Below are 19,748 nucleotides of genomic sequence, written 5' to 3'. Positions count from 1 at the left end.
CCAGGATGTGCCCATTAAGGAGTTAATTATTCTCTGGCTCCCACCTTGCACTGCAATAGTAAGGGTTTCCTTCCTCTTCAAACTTCTTAATGATGGGCTCTTTTAAAGCTGCTTCATCATCACTGGAGAACTGAAAGAAAAGGGACTATGAGTAAGTCCACTGCAGTGGAAAAACAGACCCACTCAAGAGAATCTCAAGGAAAGGGGGCAACAGATTTCATGAATGATAATATTACAACCAACATCTGCACAGTGATGTATAGATTACAAGTGATACTTTAACAAACATCATCTCCCCTGAGACACAAGTTTCAAATTAGTGCACCGTTATATCTCCCTTATCAGAATCAACATCCTGTCTGTTTAATGTAAGGTCAAAACCAAGGTTATCACATATCCCAGCAGGGTACGGCAATGGATATGAATTATATGATATAACAAAAGAGCATTAATACATTTAGCAGCTTCTGTCTAAGAAGGTGAAAAAGTAGAGGATTTTCATTCCAAATAGCCAAAATTTTAAACATTTCAAGCTTAAAGCAATAAGCATAAAACACATCAACCACATCTTAAATAACCTCTTCAATTTCCCAGATAGTTGAGAGATATTTTTCCCTAATTAAAAATTAAATGGCTTGCCCATCAGTATTGCCAGAAACAAGCGATAATTAATTCAGACATAAAAATCTTTATGCAAACTAATTTTGAAACCCTGAAAAGTATTTTCAACTTAAAAAATATTCCACACCAAAAATAAATGATTTATTTCAAATAAACCCAACCTTTTTTAATGTACTTCCAAGGTTTAACATCATTTATAGGTCAAGAATTTGGAAGGAGAACCATTAAAATCTTGTACTTCCATATATAAAAATACATGAATTCATGTATCTGTATAACAAATTAATCAATAAGAGATCACCGTGCTGGGCTAGAGTTCAAGACGTATCTTCAAAATACCAGGTAGAATTTCGTATCTCCTACTCCCTCACTCCTCCCTATATACACATAAAAGTAAAGCTCTCCTTTTGCTTGGATACTAGTCAGTACTAAAGTGAATCTGAAACCTCGATTAAAGTCTACAGAGTTACAACTGCTTGGAGAAGATAGCTGGGATGTGAGGCATGGGTGGGATGCATTCAACATTCAAGGAGGCAGGAACCATGCTCTGGCTTTACATTAGCCCGACTCCACCAGATGATCAATCACTAAATGACAGGACTGAGAGCTTGCAAAGGTAGGGCCTCCTCTGTGTTATGCCTTGTTATGATGAGACAGTGCACCTAAGCAACTTCAGGGACATACACTGATCATTTTAAGGCTTGGTGCTTACAAAATAGTTACAAGTTATAATAAAATTTAATGCAAAATTCCAGACAAATATCTAACAGAAACACAAACAAAAGAATTCATTTTAAAAGCAGCCACTTGCAGATTTGCTTTTCACTAAGCTTCCAGTACCCTGTCCACCCTTCTTCACTTTATTTTCACACAGTGTAATATAATAATGGTACTCTATGCTCATTAGATGTCTGGGCCCTCCCACTCAAGGTATCCTTAACAACAATCTAAAAGTAAAATAGAAAACAGAATTCTGCCACTTTAGGGCATAAAATCAAAGATGTAAGTCAGATTTATTTAAATCTCACTAAATGCAAATGACTAAGAATCAAATATCTTTATGCCTCAGGCACCCACAGACAGTGTTTTGGAAGTGTTTTCTTGGAGAATCTGAAAAATTTGTAAATTACCATGAGAAGGTACTTCAAATGAAATGACTCTAAAAAGAGAGAGGGAGAATGTCTAAGTCTAGGTTGCTAAACAACTTCCAGGTCACCATCTTCTAGGTAAAGCCAAGCTCTGCCTGTTGGAACTCTACCCACAAACTTGGAGGGGTCTTGACTGTGCTGCTCCCTGGCTCCACGGTATTCTGGTGAAAGCCAAACCCAGAGACAGAGGAGAAATGGCATTTACCTGTTTCCCTTCCCGTGCTCTTTGGTCCTTTGCTACTGTCACCAGCACGTTAGCTGCCTGCTCTCCTCCCATCACTGAGACACGAGCATTTGGCCACAGGTAGAGAAATCTTGGGCTATAGGGGCGAAGAAAAAGAATGACCAAATGAATTCACTGTATAACACAGAAATATTCAGAGGCCCATATTTACCTTTTAAATTAGTGGTTCTTCATTCTAGCTGCACATTACAATTATCTGAAGGTTAAAAAACAACAACAATGCCTAGAACGCAACCTAGACTAATCTCCAGCAGTGGGGCCTGAGCATGATAGGATTTTTAAGTTCTCCAGGTGATTCTGCTATTTATTTTGATGGACTGTATTTTTCCATTTCACCTAAATTTACTGGGCAAAAAAGTATTCAAAATACCTCTTATTATCTGCAGTCAAGCCTTGTATTTCATTCTTAATATTAGTTACACGCACCTTCTCCTTTTATATTTTTCATTTTACCGGGGGATTATCAAGTTTGTTAACATTTTTAAACAAAGCAACTTTGGACTTTTCTGATTCTTCTGTCTTTATAGTGTTTGCTCTTTATTATGTTCTGTTTCTATTTTTCTTGTGTTTAATATGCCAGTCTTCTTTGAACTTCTTGAGGTGGCTACTTGGCTTATTGATTTTCAGCCTTACTTCTTTTCCAGGATATTTAGTTAGGTCCACACACCTTTCTCAAAGCAAGACTTCAGCTGCATCACACAAGTCATGATATGTAGTATTTTCATTATTGGCTATTCCAAAATATTTTCTGATTCCCACTGTGGATTTCTTCCAAGTGGTACCTTTAGCATTAGAATTTAGCATTAGATTTCATTTCACCCCTCCAAATGATACAAATTATGATATAATTAGTCAAGATTTGTGAATGTCACTCTGTATTTCAGATAAACTTGAAATAAACTGAGCATTCATAATTATATTTGAAGTATGATTCATTCTTTCAGAGACAACCATGACAACCACCTACCTATATGCTCTGCCACACATCCCATAGTTTCCAGCCCCATATGATCCCCCAATGATGACGGTTATCTTAGGCACATTGGCACAGGCCACGGCAGTCACCAACTTGGCGCCATCCTTGGCAATTCCTTCAGCTTCATAGTCTCTACCAATCATAAATCCTATGAGAAAGAACAGAAAGAGAGCCTCTGGATGATGGGATTAATGTGCAGAAGTCATCTTCACCAAGGTATGAGAAGGACATCTTGTCAAACTACATTTTACTACAGACCTCTCACCCTAAAAAAGTATTTATATGTGAAGTATACCCCCAAGAAAGTTTACCTTCAAGGTAAAATAAAATTTTCCCTAATCATTTTTAAAATGTTTTAAATGATTCATCTGGACACACACACAAATCCTCAAACAAGCTAAGAATGCAGCTTATCTTTAAGAAATTATCTTAAAACAGCAGCTTGGTGATGAAAGAACATGACACTGTAAGCTAAGAAAAAGTTCTGTACAAGCCCAGCTATGAGGGCTTCGGGATTCACTGACCTGGTTTAAAATACGGACTGTTCCTTCTGAAGTGCTGCTTTATAACTTTGATGAAATAAAATTAATGTTTCATAAAGACGCTCAGAGTCCCTGTTGGTGACTTGATAGTAAGGTAAAAGAATTCTTCTTATAATTAAGGGATCTTTCTACTTCTTCAAGCTCCAGGCTCTGTTGAAACTGGTCTGCAGCTTCACTGGACCTTCCAGGCCTTGGAGTCCCTCCTCTTCACCTTCTAAGCTAAGTCAGGCTTCATCTGTCCCCCTCCCCACCTGCAGACTTATGCCCACTTGATTATTGTTGTTTTTGCTTTGCAATCCCTACCATCAGGTCATCCAACTCAACTCAGCCATTTCTTATGAATCACCTGTACTTGCTAAGGATGCGATAGTACTGACATAAGAGCCTTGCCCTCACTAGACACCATCTGCTTCCTCTGTTTACCCGCACCTCCCCTCACCCAAGCCCTCTGAGCTGGGCCCTCAGAATAGCTCAAAAACCCCTTTATCTATTTTATCTTGATTCCTGTAACATTTCCACAACAGCTATCTCAAATATCTACTCTCTTTAAGCTCTCACTCCCTACCCACCATCCCACCAACCCACAACCTCACTGCCCCACTAGACCATGTGAATGATTTTACCTTCAAAAAGAAGTCTGAAGCTATCTCACTTTGCTTTCTCCAACCCTTCTTTTTCCTACTGTAAACAGCAACATATCATGCTGCCTTTCTCCCTTTACTCTCATCTCTGTGGAAGAAATTACAGTTACTCAAAGATTGTCCCTGAGTCCTTTCTCTTCTATCTGGGTGTTGCCTATTTCCGCAGCTTTAAATAGCACCTCCATATCCTGATGATGCCTACATTTTCACTTCCAGCTAACATACCTCTTCTGTGCTCAAGACTTTCCAGCTGCCTACCATTTATCTCCACATGGATGTCACACAGTTCCCTCAAATGCAATGTTACAAAACAAAATTCAAACCCTGCTCTCTGTCTCCAACCCAAGCAAAAATTAAAAAAAAAAAAAAACAAATATGTAGGAATCTTCCAAGCACACAGTTTGACTTAATACTGGTTAATAAATCATGAATCATTATTAGAAACCAGGTCTCTGGACTAGTGAAGTTTTACCTGTCCTCTTACAAGGTCTTTGTTACATAGAGCCCTCTCTGGGTGCCATCTTGATATAATTCCTCTCAAAAGTCATCTGACCAAATATCTTAAACTTACGAACAGCACCAGATGAAGATGTTTTAGCACCAGTATTATTTAAAGCCATGATGATTATCAAGAGCCAAACTGCTTCTCATAAAGGCATGCCTGATCCCAACTACAAATTAAGCATCTCTCCTTCCTCTGAACCTGAGATAACCATGCTTGACTTAGAAGACTGGGGGAAGAAAAGTTTTCAGCTAACCAACATATATGAGGGCCTCATATATGTCAGGTACCATGCAACATACAAAAAAGTATAATATGAGAATCATACAATTCTAGGAAAAAGAGCTGTACAACCATAAAATATCTTAAAAATCATTTCAAACACCATGTTAAGATCATCTGTGGAACATAAACTCAGAGAGTTGACATTGGTCATACCACTCTCTGGAGTCAAAGCTCAAATCCCAAACTTTGGTTCAGGATGTGCATGTCCATTTTAAAAAGATGTTGCTTCAGGTAGAATTAACTGTACAAAAAAAGATGAGGAAAAGGGAGGAGGGGGTGGGTATAGCTTAATGGTAGACTGCAGGCTTAGCATTCACGAGGTCCTCGGTTCAATCCCCAGTAGCTTCATTAAAAAAAAAAGGAAGAAAATGGAAGACCATAGCATGTGCCTGAAATCCTTTAAGGGAAACAAAGGACTAGGAAAGAGACAATAGGTCAGACAACACCTTTCTGCAGCAATCAGAGAGTGTTACTGGCAGAGAACAGCTCTGTTGCTTTCTGGGTGTGTAGGAAGAAAGAGAGGTGACTTAAATGTGATGCACAAAACTCACAAACTGCTTCACTTAAAAATATGGATAAATTCCCCCAAATATTTAAAATTCATGAAGCATTAACCCTTAAAGGTAATCTAAAAAAAGCATGTCCAATAAAACATTCTGCTATAATGAAAGTGTTCTATAACTGCACTGTCCACTACATGAGCTATACTGGACAATGCAACTTTAGAATAAATGCAACCAACTGGTTAAGCTATTTTCTTACCTGTAATGTTTTGAAGGAACAGCAGAGGGATATTCCTTTGGCAGCATAACTGGATAAAATGAGCCCCCTATAAGCAAATGAGATAAAAATCTTTTTAGAGGGAGGTTAACAAATTTGTAATCACCATGCATCCTGCAAACACCACACTTGGGTCAAAGACTAGAAAGAGTACCCTTTGCTTGGCTAGTCTGACCTGATAGTAACAGTACCGATATGACACTGCAGACCCATCAATAATGGAACATGTGACTGTGGCTTGCACTGTACTTGTTTTGCACAGTCATCTGTGTGATCACTGGCACATGGCTGTAGGAAAGCTCCTGTGTTCAGGATGAAGTCAATCACTAACATTCCAAACAGCAAGTGAAACTTTAGTAACAGAGAAGACAGAATTGCTTGTCAATGAGAATTTCTGAGCCTCACTGTAAGATAATTCTCTAGCTTTCAACTTAAAAAGAGACAATATAAACTCTTCTGGGATATCTACATTTTGATGATCATCTAGAATTCTTTCATGTAGCAAGATTATGATAAAATATGTCTTTCTTATCAACATACTCCAAATAAATGGGATTTTAGATGACTGCTAGACACCTTTTAGCCTTGAATTGGGAAATTAGGTCTTTAATGACACAAAAATATGACTACTCCTTTCCCTATATTCCAAACATTATGCGAGTAAGAAAACATTTCAAACCATTTCCTTTATATTTTACACTCTATTTGCAGATCCCTTTAACTTACCTTGAAATGCCTTGGAAAGTACAAGATTGTCAAGCAATTGCTCAACCTTGAATACGAGAATGAGGAAATCACATAGACTTTGAGGGCTTACTTCAACAAATGAAATGTCAGACAGGCCAAACATAACTCTCCTCCCAGGTTTATTCATGCCAAGCCAACAAATAAAACTAGGCCGAGTTTTTTGGCCTCCATGTGATATATCCTCTATTGAAATAAGTGTATTATAGTCATTGAAAGTCATTGTATTAGGAATGTTTAATATTTTAAAGAACACTCACAATATGTTATTAAATGAAAACAAGCAAAACCTCTCTCTGTATAATAACATCAATTTTGTTTATAAAAGGGTGGGTAGCAAAAACTAAAGAACCATAATAACATCTTACTCAAGGTTATTTCTTGTATGAGTGTAGATGACTTATTTTTTCTTTCTTATTTTCATCTTATAATTGCAATAGGGGAACAACAACGAGTAACAAAATACAGAAACTAACTTTACTGGTAAAACATTCCACCAAAGACAAATTCTTCCTCACTTAGAGTAGGAAAGTGCTTAACTTCCTGATACCTGTATCAGTAAGAAGCCCTTTACCTTGTTACGTACTCTATCATCGGAAGAAGAAAAACAAGGCTAAACATTTTTTATTTTCTTAAGAAAATATTTTATCAAATAAGTACATGAATTACATTTATCAAAGTTTAGGTAAACCTGAGACAACGTCGTATGAAACTGAATATTAAGCCAAAAGATATTCATTAACGCCCTCTTTTAAAACCAGAGCTTCTGTAACAAGACATACTTTCTTTCCATTTCCGAAAAGTGAAAACAGATGATAGGACAGAATAGAGTATATCATGTCTCAGAACCATGTGAACAGTATCTTTAAATCCCTCGAGTGCATGAAACACTTTAAAGACAAATATTCCTATATCCTTAGAATATGTACATATCATCCATCAATTATAGTTCAAGTATTAAGAACTTTCCTAAAACATCTGTATTTTTAATAGTGCTCAAGACAGTTCATCATGTTCATGTAATCCTCCCCAAAGCTGTTTCAAACATTAACACACAGTGTTCTGCTTGCTAAGACATCTAGTTAAATATTTTAAAGCTTTTATGCAATAGATTTTCATTCATTATTTTATAATGTTTTGGTTAAAACAGAAAAATCCTGAAATATGTTTATCAGTACTTGCCTTTTTTGCAGATTCAGAAAAGAGAACTCCATTGTTTCCAATAATACCAACTGGGTATCCAAATATTCTAGCAAATCCTCAGAAGAAAATTGAAAAAAGATGTTTATGTTTCAGAGGGCTTTTAATTTACAACAAACAGACATATTTATACATTCTTTAATATCAAATCAATGCTTAAAATGTAGACATTTTGTCTATGGTACAAAACAGCTCATGGTACAATTTATTTCTAAGATACTGGAGTTTGGGTTCTTTGCCTTCTAGAAAGGGGTGGGTTATGTGTAAAGTTATCCACTTGTCTGACCAATTGTTTGGTTAGACGATTGGGTGAGTGTGCCAACCATTAATTCATGTAATATATATGTGAATGCCTATTATGTACCAGATATGGAGGGTATTCTGAAATAGAACAATCAGAGACATAAATTTAAAGGTCAATGTTCAAGGAGGGATGGAGGGGAGGATAAATTGGGACTTCAAGATTTGCAGATACTAACTAATATATATAAAATAGATAAACAAGTTCATACTGTATAGCACAGGGAACTATATTCAGTATCTTGTAATGAACTATAATGAAAAAATATGCTGTACACCAGAAACTAACACAACATTGTAAATACTTTAATAAAATAAATAAATAAATAAAATGGTCCAATGATAAATAAAGGTCAACACTCAGAGCCATTGGCCAGTTTCAGGTGACCAGCTTGCCTTAAAAAACCTGTGGTAATAACAGGCCCTTGACATAAAGGGGATAAACAAAGGCAAACTTTTTTTTAAAAAGTTTTAAAAAGCAGGCACCCAGTCAAGCCTGATGGTAACTGAGTTTAAGGTAAGAAATCCAATTAAGCTTAGAAGAAGAATGAATCATGCCCCTTTCACTTTCTGTGTTGGCATCTTTTTCTTTCTTCTTTCTACAAGTTTTCGTTTCTGTCTCACCATCACTTCCACTACCATTCTAAATACCCACTCTCTGTACACACACACACACACACACACACACACACACATACAGGAGAAATAAGGGAGAAGAAAAGGAGGGAAGAAAACCCTGTTATTTCGTGGAGTAAACACTTTAGGTGATTTCAGGAGGCTAATTATTTTGTAAACATTAAAAAATGTGAGACCTTCTCAAGGGTGATTTTCAACAAACCTACTTCACTGTAAGTAGGTGTCAAATACTTGGAAGCAAGGGTCAACAAACTGTGCTTGTGAGAGTGGGTTAAAGGAAACATCCTACCAAAGTTCCTGGACCAGGATTTGTCTTCAAGATCAAGCTGGACAGACTGCCCCTAAGACACCCAGCATGTGGCACTTGACACAAAACAGGTGCTCAATAAATAAATGGATGAGAATGTTAACCTACTGATAAGCTAGAACACTGAATTTTTTTTTATTGAGGTATAGTCGGTTTACAACGTTGTGTCAATTTCTGATGTACAGAACAATTCTTCAATCACACATGAATATACATATATTCATTTTCATATTCTTTTTTCTTTTATTTTTCACCATAAGCTACTATAAGATATTGAATATATTTCCCTGTGCTATACAGTATAAATTTCAGAACACTGAATTTTTTAAAGACTTGCTTTTGTTCTTTACTCTGGTTTTGTCTTCATTTATGTTTTTTAATCCTTATGTTTATTTCACGTAATGAAACATTCAGATTTGATGATCACCTAGATTTCTCTTGGTCTTTCAGACCTCAAATCCCAGCCAAAAGCCTATGCTGCACACCCTAAAGGCCACTGCCACTTACAAAGGCAATTCAGAGGGGCCAACTTCCCAAAGGTCTAGCAATCCACTCTAAGTACCCCCCGCCCCACGAAAAGAGCGGGGAATCTGGCATATGTCTCAGCAGTAAAGGTGCTCCCCCTGACGGTATACTGCTCTGTTAGCTACTTGGACTTTCCATCCATCTTTAGTCCTGCCTGGGATTTCCAGGCACAGAACCTACTGAGTGGGGCATATGTCGCACTACATTGGGTCGTGCTTGGAAGGAACGCCTTCTCCAACTTCCTAGGGGCCAAACAAGAAAGTAAAATGTCCAAGAAACTACTAGGGCCTACATATGACAAGTGCAGGGGCAGGAGGAAAGTTGTAAGAACTGCCAGAGATACCTGAGCCTTAGAAAAACTTGTCCTTCTCCCTCCTCACTCCCTCTTATGGCCCCATCTCTCATGGCCTGTTCCCCATCATTCTCCCTCCTCCCCACCTCATACCCTCCTTTCACCCTCATCCCCCCATCACCCTCTCCTTCTCTTCTCCTTCTCATCCCTTCCCCTCTCCTCAGTCTTATTTGAATTCCAGTACAGACAAGAGGAGATGGAAGGAAGTGGATCTCTCCCTGGTATTTTGGGGGCAAAGGTAACACAAGTCTTTGAGCAAGTCCAGGGCCAATACATAAAAGAGATGACAAAGGCAGCCCATCCATCTTCAAGAAAGCAGCAGAAACAGCTTCAACTTGTTTTAAATCGCTGTACAATGAGGGTTACATCCTGAACTATTTGGTGATAAATCCTGTCTATATATCAGACAAAAAGCTCTTAATCACTTAAACACCTAAATACAAACACATAAATTCCACTCCCAGTGTGAACTCTTCTCTTGTTCATAAATCAGACCGGGAGAAAGTGTTGTGACTTATCCTTAAGCCTCAATGTATATTTGCAATTTGGATTTCTGCAGCTACTTGTTTTTTTTTCTACTCTGGTATGTTGTCTTTGGTTGTAAGACCAAATAAAATGCCCCAAATTGTTTTGCCATTTGTCCAAGATAATCATTATAGATCCAGTATCTATATTTCAAGTATTTTTCTTCAAAGTCCTACAAACTTAACACTTTAGGTAAATGAATTCACTGTATAAACTTTTTTTTTTTTTTTGCAGACTTGGTAGTATTCTTGTATTCTCTATCTAGTATTTGTGTGAGTCAACATTAGACCTATACAGAGGCTGTGAGGTTTGACTCAGTCTGCAGCCTTCTGGGAAACTTAAATATCATAGAAAACTTTCTAGTTGAACTGGAGACTAAAGAATGAAGGAGACAGTGTTGAAATTTTTTAAATAATTATAGTTATCCAGAAAAATACAGAACTACAAGTATTTCTGTTAATTTTACTTAAGAAACTTTTCATATAGCTAATGTCACAAAGTCACAGCATAAAGGCCTACACCACAGAATCAGGCCATCGTCATTTTAAACTCTGGATCCATGAAGCCGTTCAGCTACACATAAAATTTATAAAACAGCTCCTTCTAAATATTGATTCACACATTTGTACTGCTCTAAATAACAAAGCTCTTGCCAAGTGCATCAGAGATTTGAGACAAGAGATCACTTATTTTCAAAGCATCAGAAATTATTCACATTTTCAATTCTTCATCTTCATACCTGTGACTAATGTGTCTCCATATAAGGCTTTGAATTCATCAAATCTGCTTCCATCCACGATTCTAGCAATGACCTAAGAGGAAAAATAACAACGTCCCTTAACAATTATATTACAGAAGAATTTCTGTATTAAAATTATGTATAAGGGAAACAAATTTGTAGTGAAGTTGTCACTTTCACAAAATTCCACCCTACTCAGAAAATCTCATTAGAATTTCACTTGACATGCACGGTTAATGCCCTGAAGTCATTCTGGCCCCTGATTTTACACTTCACTATAAAAGCAACAGCACCATGTTGCAAACCAGAGAGGCACAGAGAATACGTGGGCTGGCCGTGAGACTCAGAGCTTCGGGGGCTGTTCACATGTACTGGCCGAGGGTCAGGGATTCAATCAGAAAGCAAGGTCCAGGCTTAGAGACAGAAAACTTAGACTCCAACCTAAGCTATCACATCTATCACACAGATATATGTGTCCTGGAGTAAGGCATCTATTTAACTCCTCTGAGTCTGGTTGTCTCTTCTACAAAGATGGGACAAAGTTGTAAAGATGTGATGAACTAGTAGTAAAGGAACCTAAGAAAATAATGCTGAGATGAAGGATCAGTTCTGACTCCAAGCTTCTCTCAGCTCTACCACTAAGAAACTAGAGTCACAGGCTGGTTACCTAAAATCATCAAAGCCTCAGTTTCTTCATCTGCTATAAAAAAAAAAAAAAGATAATACATAAGTGCTAATAACAAAGCCTGGCTCTCATCAAAAGATAGCTATTATTATTAAGACTTCCATAAAGGCCCACTGATTCTGAATTTTTATATATATATAATTAATCTTAATATATATATTAATATATATATATATATAATTAATCTTAACTGAGTAGAGATTACTAAATAGTTTATCCTCAGGCTGGACAGCTGCATGTTAATCAATGAAATTAAAACACTCCCTCACACCATACACAAATACAAACTCAAAATGGCTTAAAGACTTAATCATAAGACAAGACATTATAACCTCCTAGAAGAAAACTCAGGCAAAACATTCTCTAACATAAATCTTAATTAGCAATGTTCTCCTAGGGCAGTCTACCAAGGCAAGAGAAATAAAAGCAAAAATAAATAAATGGGACCTAATGGGACCTAATTTCCTTTGCAAAGCAAAGGAAACTGTAAACAAAACGAAAAGACAACCTACAGAATGGGAAAAAATAACTGCAAACGATGCGACTGACAAGGGTTTATCGTCAGGGCTCATCATTCTACATCAGGACTATTTCAAAGCGTTCAAAACATGAAGCATAATCCAAATTTTTTCAGAAACTATTTCAAATAACATGTATCACTTTTTCTACCTAGTTCAAACTTCCTTTTCCTCTTTACCATATCAAAGGCTTCTTTTGTAAGATGCAAAGGCTGAAAAAAATAAGTGAACGCTTCCTAATATCTCTCTTTCCAAAAAGTAAAAGCTTACTTGGAAATGTTTTCGTATTTTTCCTAAAAGGTCTAAAAGTGGGGGTATAACAGTTATCTAAGTGCTATGTACCTCCAAAATTGTACCTTTTGAAAACCAAAAAACACATGACCGTTCTCCCACATGAAGAGAAAACCATTCAAAAGGGCAGAGCAATCTTGGGCCATTTAATGTGAAACCCCTTTCTATTTGCTTTATGATGAAGCCCACTCAGCCACATAAAATATACTAACTGATCTTCACAAAGACTCAAACTTCAGGAAGCAGACATATCATACGGTATTTCCTAGGAGCAGAAATCAATGCTCAGAGAGGTTCAATCCCAGTAACACTGACTAGGGAAACAAGGACTAGAACCTGGATTTTCCAATTAATATCCCAATGCTGTCCCATAGCTCCATATACTAGTAAGACCCCCAAACAAGAATTATTTGCTATTACGGAAAAATGTAGTAAATTATCATCATAATGATGAACATGAATCAGCAAAATGCAGAAGTCCAGGATATAGTTTAATAAGGCAGAAGTCTACCTTTATAAATAGATCTCCATTAAAATGAAATTGAACTGCTGTGAAGGCAAGGATTTGCATCTGTTTTGCTCATTTCTCTGCCCCTGGTGCCTGAAACAATACCTTCATGGAACAAGTACTCAATAAATGAAAAAGTGAATATGCTTAAAAGAATGAATTCTTAGCCATCCAGAAAACCTGACTATCCAGATCAACTCATTTTTCAGGTACATCAGACTGTAAATACTTGAATTTTCTATGCCTATAATTAATTGAAAAGTCAAACTAAAAACCTAATTCTAAAGCTCACAGTTAACTAAGTTACCATGCTAAAGTGAAGTACCCATTGAAGCCCCATTAAAATCCAGGACTTAAGACTCTCTAAAAATAATAAGAGTATTGCCTAAATAAATAATTGTACACATCCATAAGTGGGATATCACATTCATCAGTTCATTCAAAAAAATATTTACTGAGTGCCTACTATGCTGCCAGGTACTATTATAAGAATTAGGACCTAGCCATGGAAAATGTTTCATAAAGAACTTTTAAATAATGGGAAAATGTTTATAATTTAAACTGGAAAAAGTAGAATTTAAACAAATACACACACACACACACACACACACACACAATCTCCACTACATAAAAATGTGTACAGACACGTTAAGCCAAAACACCAAAATATTCTCTGGATAGTGGAAGTACAAGTAATTTTATGTTTTCCTGTATTTTTTACATTTTTCACAATTAGTACATAATAGTTGTATAGTCAAGGGGAAACGTAACAAAATATTAAGGCACAGAATCTGGTATTAAGACAACTTCCTAATTTAAAAAGTATTCTGCCAGATATGGATACTGCATAAAATAAAAGACTACATGCTACGTGCAAGCACTAAAAACTGTCAACCTAGACTACAGGAGACTATGTCGACAATCTGTAACCATAGCAACACATCTTCAACTTTAATCAAAATTCTATCTTCGCTCATATCATATTGATCTAAAAGGGTGCACTTTTTCTGTCAACAACTTACTGACATTTTATCCATTTCCCAAAATAAGAACACTAAAAAACAGCTGGAAATTGTGAAACTGTCCTACATCATTCCTAATGTCCACAGGAATACAGTATCCTAATTATGAACGAAGCAAGCTTTGTCATCATCCAGTGAAAACTTCCCAATAATTAAGAGGGATTTTATTCCCCTCTCTGTCTTTTAGCAAGATATCTTTGTCTCATATGTCACTTCTTACTGAGATCCACAAAAGTCCCTTAGTTTAGGGATGAACATAACTGAAACACCCTTCAGCTATGAAAATGGATACACTTAGCTTATAGTTTACATGAAATTTAAACACACGTCACAAACTGACAGCACAGCTTACAGCTCACAGTTCCAGTTTACACACCTCTCGGACATCAAAGCTCCTCTTAAGATTAGTACCAACTATTCCATACAATTCATCAGCAGGAAATAAAGGGTCTTCAGAAGGTTCAACAGTAACCTGCAGAAATATAGAACAATCACATTAGCCTGTTTAAAGACATCATTTCAAGGTGACATAAGCCAAAATGCTTTTCAGGAAAATAAAACATAAAAGAACATTCAACTTACATCCAATTTCTTCTGATAATTTAGATTCCTCACAATCTTCCTAGCTAAGTGAAGGGCATGATTGTCATCCAAAGCGTAGTAGTCACTTACTCCAGACTTTCTACAGAGCAAAGCACACTAAAACAATCAGAACAGGGAAAAGGAAAATAATTAAATATCTTAAACCCCAAAGATCTCTTCTCATCAAAGGATGACATCTCCTCACTTCCAAAACACTTTAATAAATACTATCTAATTTGATCTTCATAATGTCCCTGACAAAACAGTGCTAACCTTGTTTTACAAACAGGAAAAACTGAGGTACACATAAGTTAAGTACCTTGCTCTAAGACCACCAGTGGCTGCATAAGAACCCACATCTTCTACTTCTCAATCTTGATCTTCTTCTACTAGACCACAAGGTCCTACTGATGAAGAATTCTATTTAATGCTCATTCCATACACCGCAAAAGAAATTGTAATATGATAAAGTTCAACCACAGATGGCACACTTTCATGATGTAGTCAGTAACAGCAAATGAACTTATTTACAAAACAGAAAAAGACTCAGACATAGAAAACAAACTTGTGGTTACCAAAGGGGAAAGAGTAGGAGAGATCAGTAGACACAAACTACTATAAATAAAACATTTAAACAACAAGGTCCTAATGTGTAGCATAGGGAACTACATTCAATATATTGCAATAACCTATAATGGAAAAGAATATGAATCACAAATCACTATGCTGCACACCAGAAACTAATGTAACATTATAAATCAACTATACTTCAATTTAAAAAAAAAAAAAAAGTTTGCACCTAACCAAGACCCCAGTGAAGATGCCAGCTGTGGTCTCTCATTTCTGAGAGACTGTTCAGGCCTCCCTTACCACATTACACCCCAAGAGTATACTGTTACAGGTAGCACACACAAAGGCTTGAAGGCATTGTCCTTCAGATTAATGGCAAAAATGGGTATTAATAAAATGGAACTATGATAAGGAAGTTCCTGCTCAATTTCAAGTTCAATGTGAATGAAGCACAGGTGTGCTTTGGTTATTAGCTCCATTCCAATTAGATGGCTTGTTATTTCACTCGTAGGTATACATGACTTTCTAATAAAGTATTTTTAAAAATTATAAAGTCAGGCAAAAATATATACCTGAAAAAAATAGAATTTTAGTTCATTTTATGAGCAAGGACTAAGCTTCCACAATCTAAACTTTGACATCTTGTCTAGGGAAAACACCAAATCCTTGGGAGACATTTCTTAGAATTGGGCTCTCACAGTGGTTTCATGTAACTGTCCAACTCTGGGTTGGGTGTTCCTCAGTAAGAGCAGAGAGCATGTGTAACTCCTCTTTATAGTCCTCCAATACCTTTGCAAATGGTAGACCCTTCAGTTTCTTCAATTTAACATGACATTTTACAACTGACCATATCTTTCAAATGCTTCACACATAATACCAGCTATAATTGCTGACTTCCAGCTATACTGCAGTAATTCAGTAAGCAAAGAGAAGGTGAAGGAACTGCTTCCAAATCAGTAAATATTTAAAATAAAATGCTTTTTTTAAAAAAAACTGCCTAGTATTTACAGGAACAGCAGGAAAGGGAAACTTCTGATGAGACACTGTATTACATAAAGCTTTGTGTCAAATAAACTATTAAGGATGACGAATCAGAGAGGTATAAAGATGTATTCATAACGACAGAGAGAAGCCAAAGCAACCTGTGCCGGTAAATTTTATGACACTGTTCCCAAAAAAGCCATCATCATCTAATCACTGTCCCATGATTCTAAGAAGGTTATTATTAACGATAACAGCTAGCAGTCACAGGGCTCGGTGTGCACCAAACACTCTGCTATGAGACAGGAACTATTTATATCTTCATTTTACACATGAGGAAGTGAGGCTCAGGGAAGTTAAGTAGTTTGTCTACTCACAAGGGTAATAAGTGAGGCAAACGGAAGATGAATTCTAGAACCTATGCCTCTAACTTAATATACTGCCTACAGCTTTTATGAGCACCAGATGACTTTTTTAAACAGTCAAAAAAATCTTTTTAAAATTAATGCTCCTCAAATACTATCTTCATCTCCATCCCCTGATTAAGTGGCAGCCCACTTTGTTCTGTTTCTATTCTACCTGCATCCTCTCTCTCTCTCCAGGTTGAAACATCTACTCCACTGTCTCCCTGTACCAGTCAGCAAACGGCCAGATAAGAGGAATGCTGCATCTGTGCTCACACTGTGGTGTTCGCCTAAATAAACAAGTATTCAGCTCAAACCCGGGCAGAAACTCAAGCTAAGCTTTTCTCTGACTACCTCAACTCTGCTCCAGCTCTTCCCTTAATTATTCTTCCTTTTGCTTCTAGTTCTAACACTGGAAGCATGCTAGCATCATTTGTTTTGTAATTGTTTTCCAGTTCATTCGTTTCTCTTATCTGCATAATTAAATTATAAGTCCTAGAGGGCAGGGACAAGGCCTGAAATTCTTCCGTATTACTCGCAAAACTTAGCACAATCAATCTACCCACAAATAAGTGCTCAATGACAAAGAAATGAATGAAAAACTGAGGCAAGGGTGGGTCCTTCTACCAACTCTTCAAAAGGCACGGCACTGTTCTTTGATAGGAGAGTGGAAATGTTGTACCTGTTTTCCTTCTCCCACCTGCTAGACTGTTCCCATAGCCACCTGCCTCCCTGGGTCTGCGGTCTGGCAGAGCAAAGAAAGGATTACTGCACCGGCCAGGCCACTGAGCTCAATGATTAGCTCGACCTGCCGTTTATGCCTGGGTTCTTTAGGGGATAGTCCTGGGCCCTCTTCCTTGTCCATACTCACCTTGAGGTGAGCTCATCAGTCCCATGGTTTAACTGCATCAGTATGCTGATGGCTCTCCAGCACTGATCTGGGTTCCAGACTCACAGTTAACTGCCTACTCAGCATCTCTATTTGGATGTCTGAAGCATCTCCAAGACAGGGTACAAAAGGAACACTTGATCCCCCTGCCCCATCCCCAACTCTGCCTTGCTTCCCATTTTCCCAGTCTCAGGAAATGAAACCTATTCATGTCATCCACTTTGTCACCTCACTTTTCTGTGCCCCTTATATGAAATTCATCAACAAGTCCCTCAATTCCACCTCTAAAACAAAGCTCAAATCTAGTCACCCTCCACCTTCACTGCCACCATAACCACCTAAGCCACCAACATCTCTCACCTATGCTACTGACACAACCACCCAATCGGTCCCTCACATAAACTTTTGTCAACTCTAAGCATTCTCCATTTAGCAGCCAGAAAGATTTTCTTTTAATGAAATATCTGATAATGGCACAACTCTCTTTAAAACTCTTCAATGGTTTCCTAATTGCTCATGAAAAAAGAAGAGTCCAAAATATTTAACAACTGATTATGATGATAAACAATAATAATGGCAGTTAACATTTATAAGTATTTATTTACAGCAGGTATTGTTCCAAGAAATTTGTGGTATCATTTCATTTAATCCTCACAAAATTCTAGAAGGTAGATGGTCTTCTTACCCCTGACCTCTAAACTGAAATGATTAGACCAGCAAGGCGATGGAGCCGGCTCATGCCTAAGAGCTAACTGTGTGCATCTCTTCCTGATTCCATGCTCCATGGTGTCTTGTCCATAGCTTGAAATCAGCCATGGTGGGATGGGTCATATCACAGAAATTAGCAAATGCCACAAGCAGGGCTTTTTCCTCCCCAGAGAACCAGCTGTTAGGCATTTACCTGCTATTGAGAGTTTAGCTGAGCTACTCCATGACATTGCTGCCTCAGCATCCATTTTGTTGGGCCAAATGGCCTGTGGGGACCTTAAATTGACACTAGCCCCTCACGCTAGCCCTAGATAGCAGCTCAGTCACAAGCAAATGTAAGTCCTGATACGACTTCCCCAACAGCCATTATGATCACGTCTCCCCCACCTCCCAGCACCTGTTCACTTAGATAAGATCCCTGTGGGGGATCCAACACTTAAAAAGTGTTAATTAAACAAAGTCATAACACCTGGACACCACTGGGTTTGCTCCACCTTCTGTATGCTCTCTCTATACTTCTTTTTCTGTAAGCCTTACCATATATACATATTTATGTAATTTCTTGGTGATTATTTATTGCCTACCTCCTTGATTAGAATATAAGCTTCTTGAGATCAAAAACAATGTCTTTCTTATTATCTCAAACACCTAAACAGTGTCTGGCACATAACAGGTGCTCAATGGGTGTTTGTTAAATAAATAAGAAATTCACCTCTCCAGACTTCCCAGGCTATAGTGAAAAAGCTGATGTTCTTGCTTAGAAATGCAACTCCAAATAACTGAATCCTAAAACAGCAGATTGGGAACAAATAAACTAGTTTGATCTGGCAACTTTTAACACTTGGAAAAAAATAATTTAAAACTTCTTCTAAACAAACAAGTGACAATCAATCCTAGAAAGAAACAAGCACTTCTCTTTCACCTGCAGTGAAGATCAGCACCTCCAAGATCCTCAGCTGACACCTCTTCTCCAGTTGCTGCTTTAACCTACAACAAGGATAAAAGCCGATGGTGAGTTTTGCCCACTGGAGATAGGAAAATGCTTCCCTACACAACTCCTAACCTGACTATACCTACCATTTTTTCTTCCATAGAGCTAAAGAACATTTTGTTTTTTCATTCCACCCACCTGGCAAACCTAATTAATATTGTCTCTAGTCCACAGATGAAAAATCTGAACCCAGGTTCACTAGGGAACTTGCCCACAGCCCCTGAGCAGGAGACAGAACCTGGAGGAGGGTATAGCTCAGTGGTAGAGCACATGCTTAGCATGCACAAGGTCCTAGGTTCAATCCCCAGTATCTCCATTTAAAAAAAAAGAAAAAAGAAAAAAAAGTCAGTGTCACAAAAGATCAAACAAAAACCAAGGGACAATAAAGGAGACTAAAGAGATAATTTAAAAATAAAAGAGAGAGAGAGAGAACCTGATTTGAAACCAGGCATTCCTGACCTGAAAGCCCGCTCTCTTTGCCTTATGTGATGCTGCTTCACACACATTAAAGTCTTTGTATCTGTGCACACGC

General features: G+C 37.4%; 1 protein-coding gene across 1 annotated transcript in view; it reads right to left on the bottom strand.

Moving 5' to 3' along the window:
- Positions 1 to 19,748, bottom strand: part of MCCC2 (methylcrotonyl-CoA carboxylase subunit 2) — a 58,957-nt gene that overhangs the window by 5,689 nt on the left and 33,520 nt on the right. The window contains exons 8-16 of the mRNA XM_010974975.3: positions 19,148 to 19,212; positions 14,674 to 14,773; positions 14,468 to 14,563; positions 11,068 to 11,140; positions 7,666 to 7,742; positions 5,722 to 5,788; positions 2,981 to 3,137; positions 1,975 to 2,089; positions 45 to 130 (exon numbers count right to left, since the gene is read on the bottom strand). Coding sequence (XP_010973277.2) covers positions 45 to 130; positions 1,975 to 2,089; positions 2,981 to 3,137; positions 5,722 to 5,788; positions 7,666 to 7,742; positions 11,068 to 11,140; positions 14,468 to 14,563; positions 14,674 to 14,773; positions 19,148 to 19,212 — 836 coding nt within the window. The remainder of the gene's footprint in view (positions 1 to 44; positions 131 to 1,974; positions 2,090 to 2,980; positions 3,138 to 5,721; positions 5,789 to 7,665; positions 7,743 to 11,067; positions 11,141 to 14,467; positions 14,564 to 14,673; positions 14,774 to 19,147; positions 19,213 to 19,748) is intronic.

The sequence above is a fragment of the Camelus dromedarius genome, chromosome 3 (assembly GCF_036321535.1).
Source record: "Camelus dromedarius isolate mCamDro1 chromosome 3, mCamDro1.pat, whole genome shotgun sequence".
Lineage (NCBI taxonomy): Eukaryota > Metazoa > Chordata > Mammalia > Artiodactyla > Camelidae > Camelus > Camelus dromedarius.
This window is presented reverse-complemented; position numbering and strand designations above follow the sequence as displayed.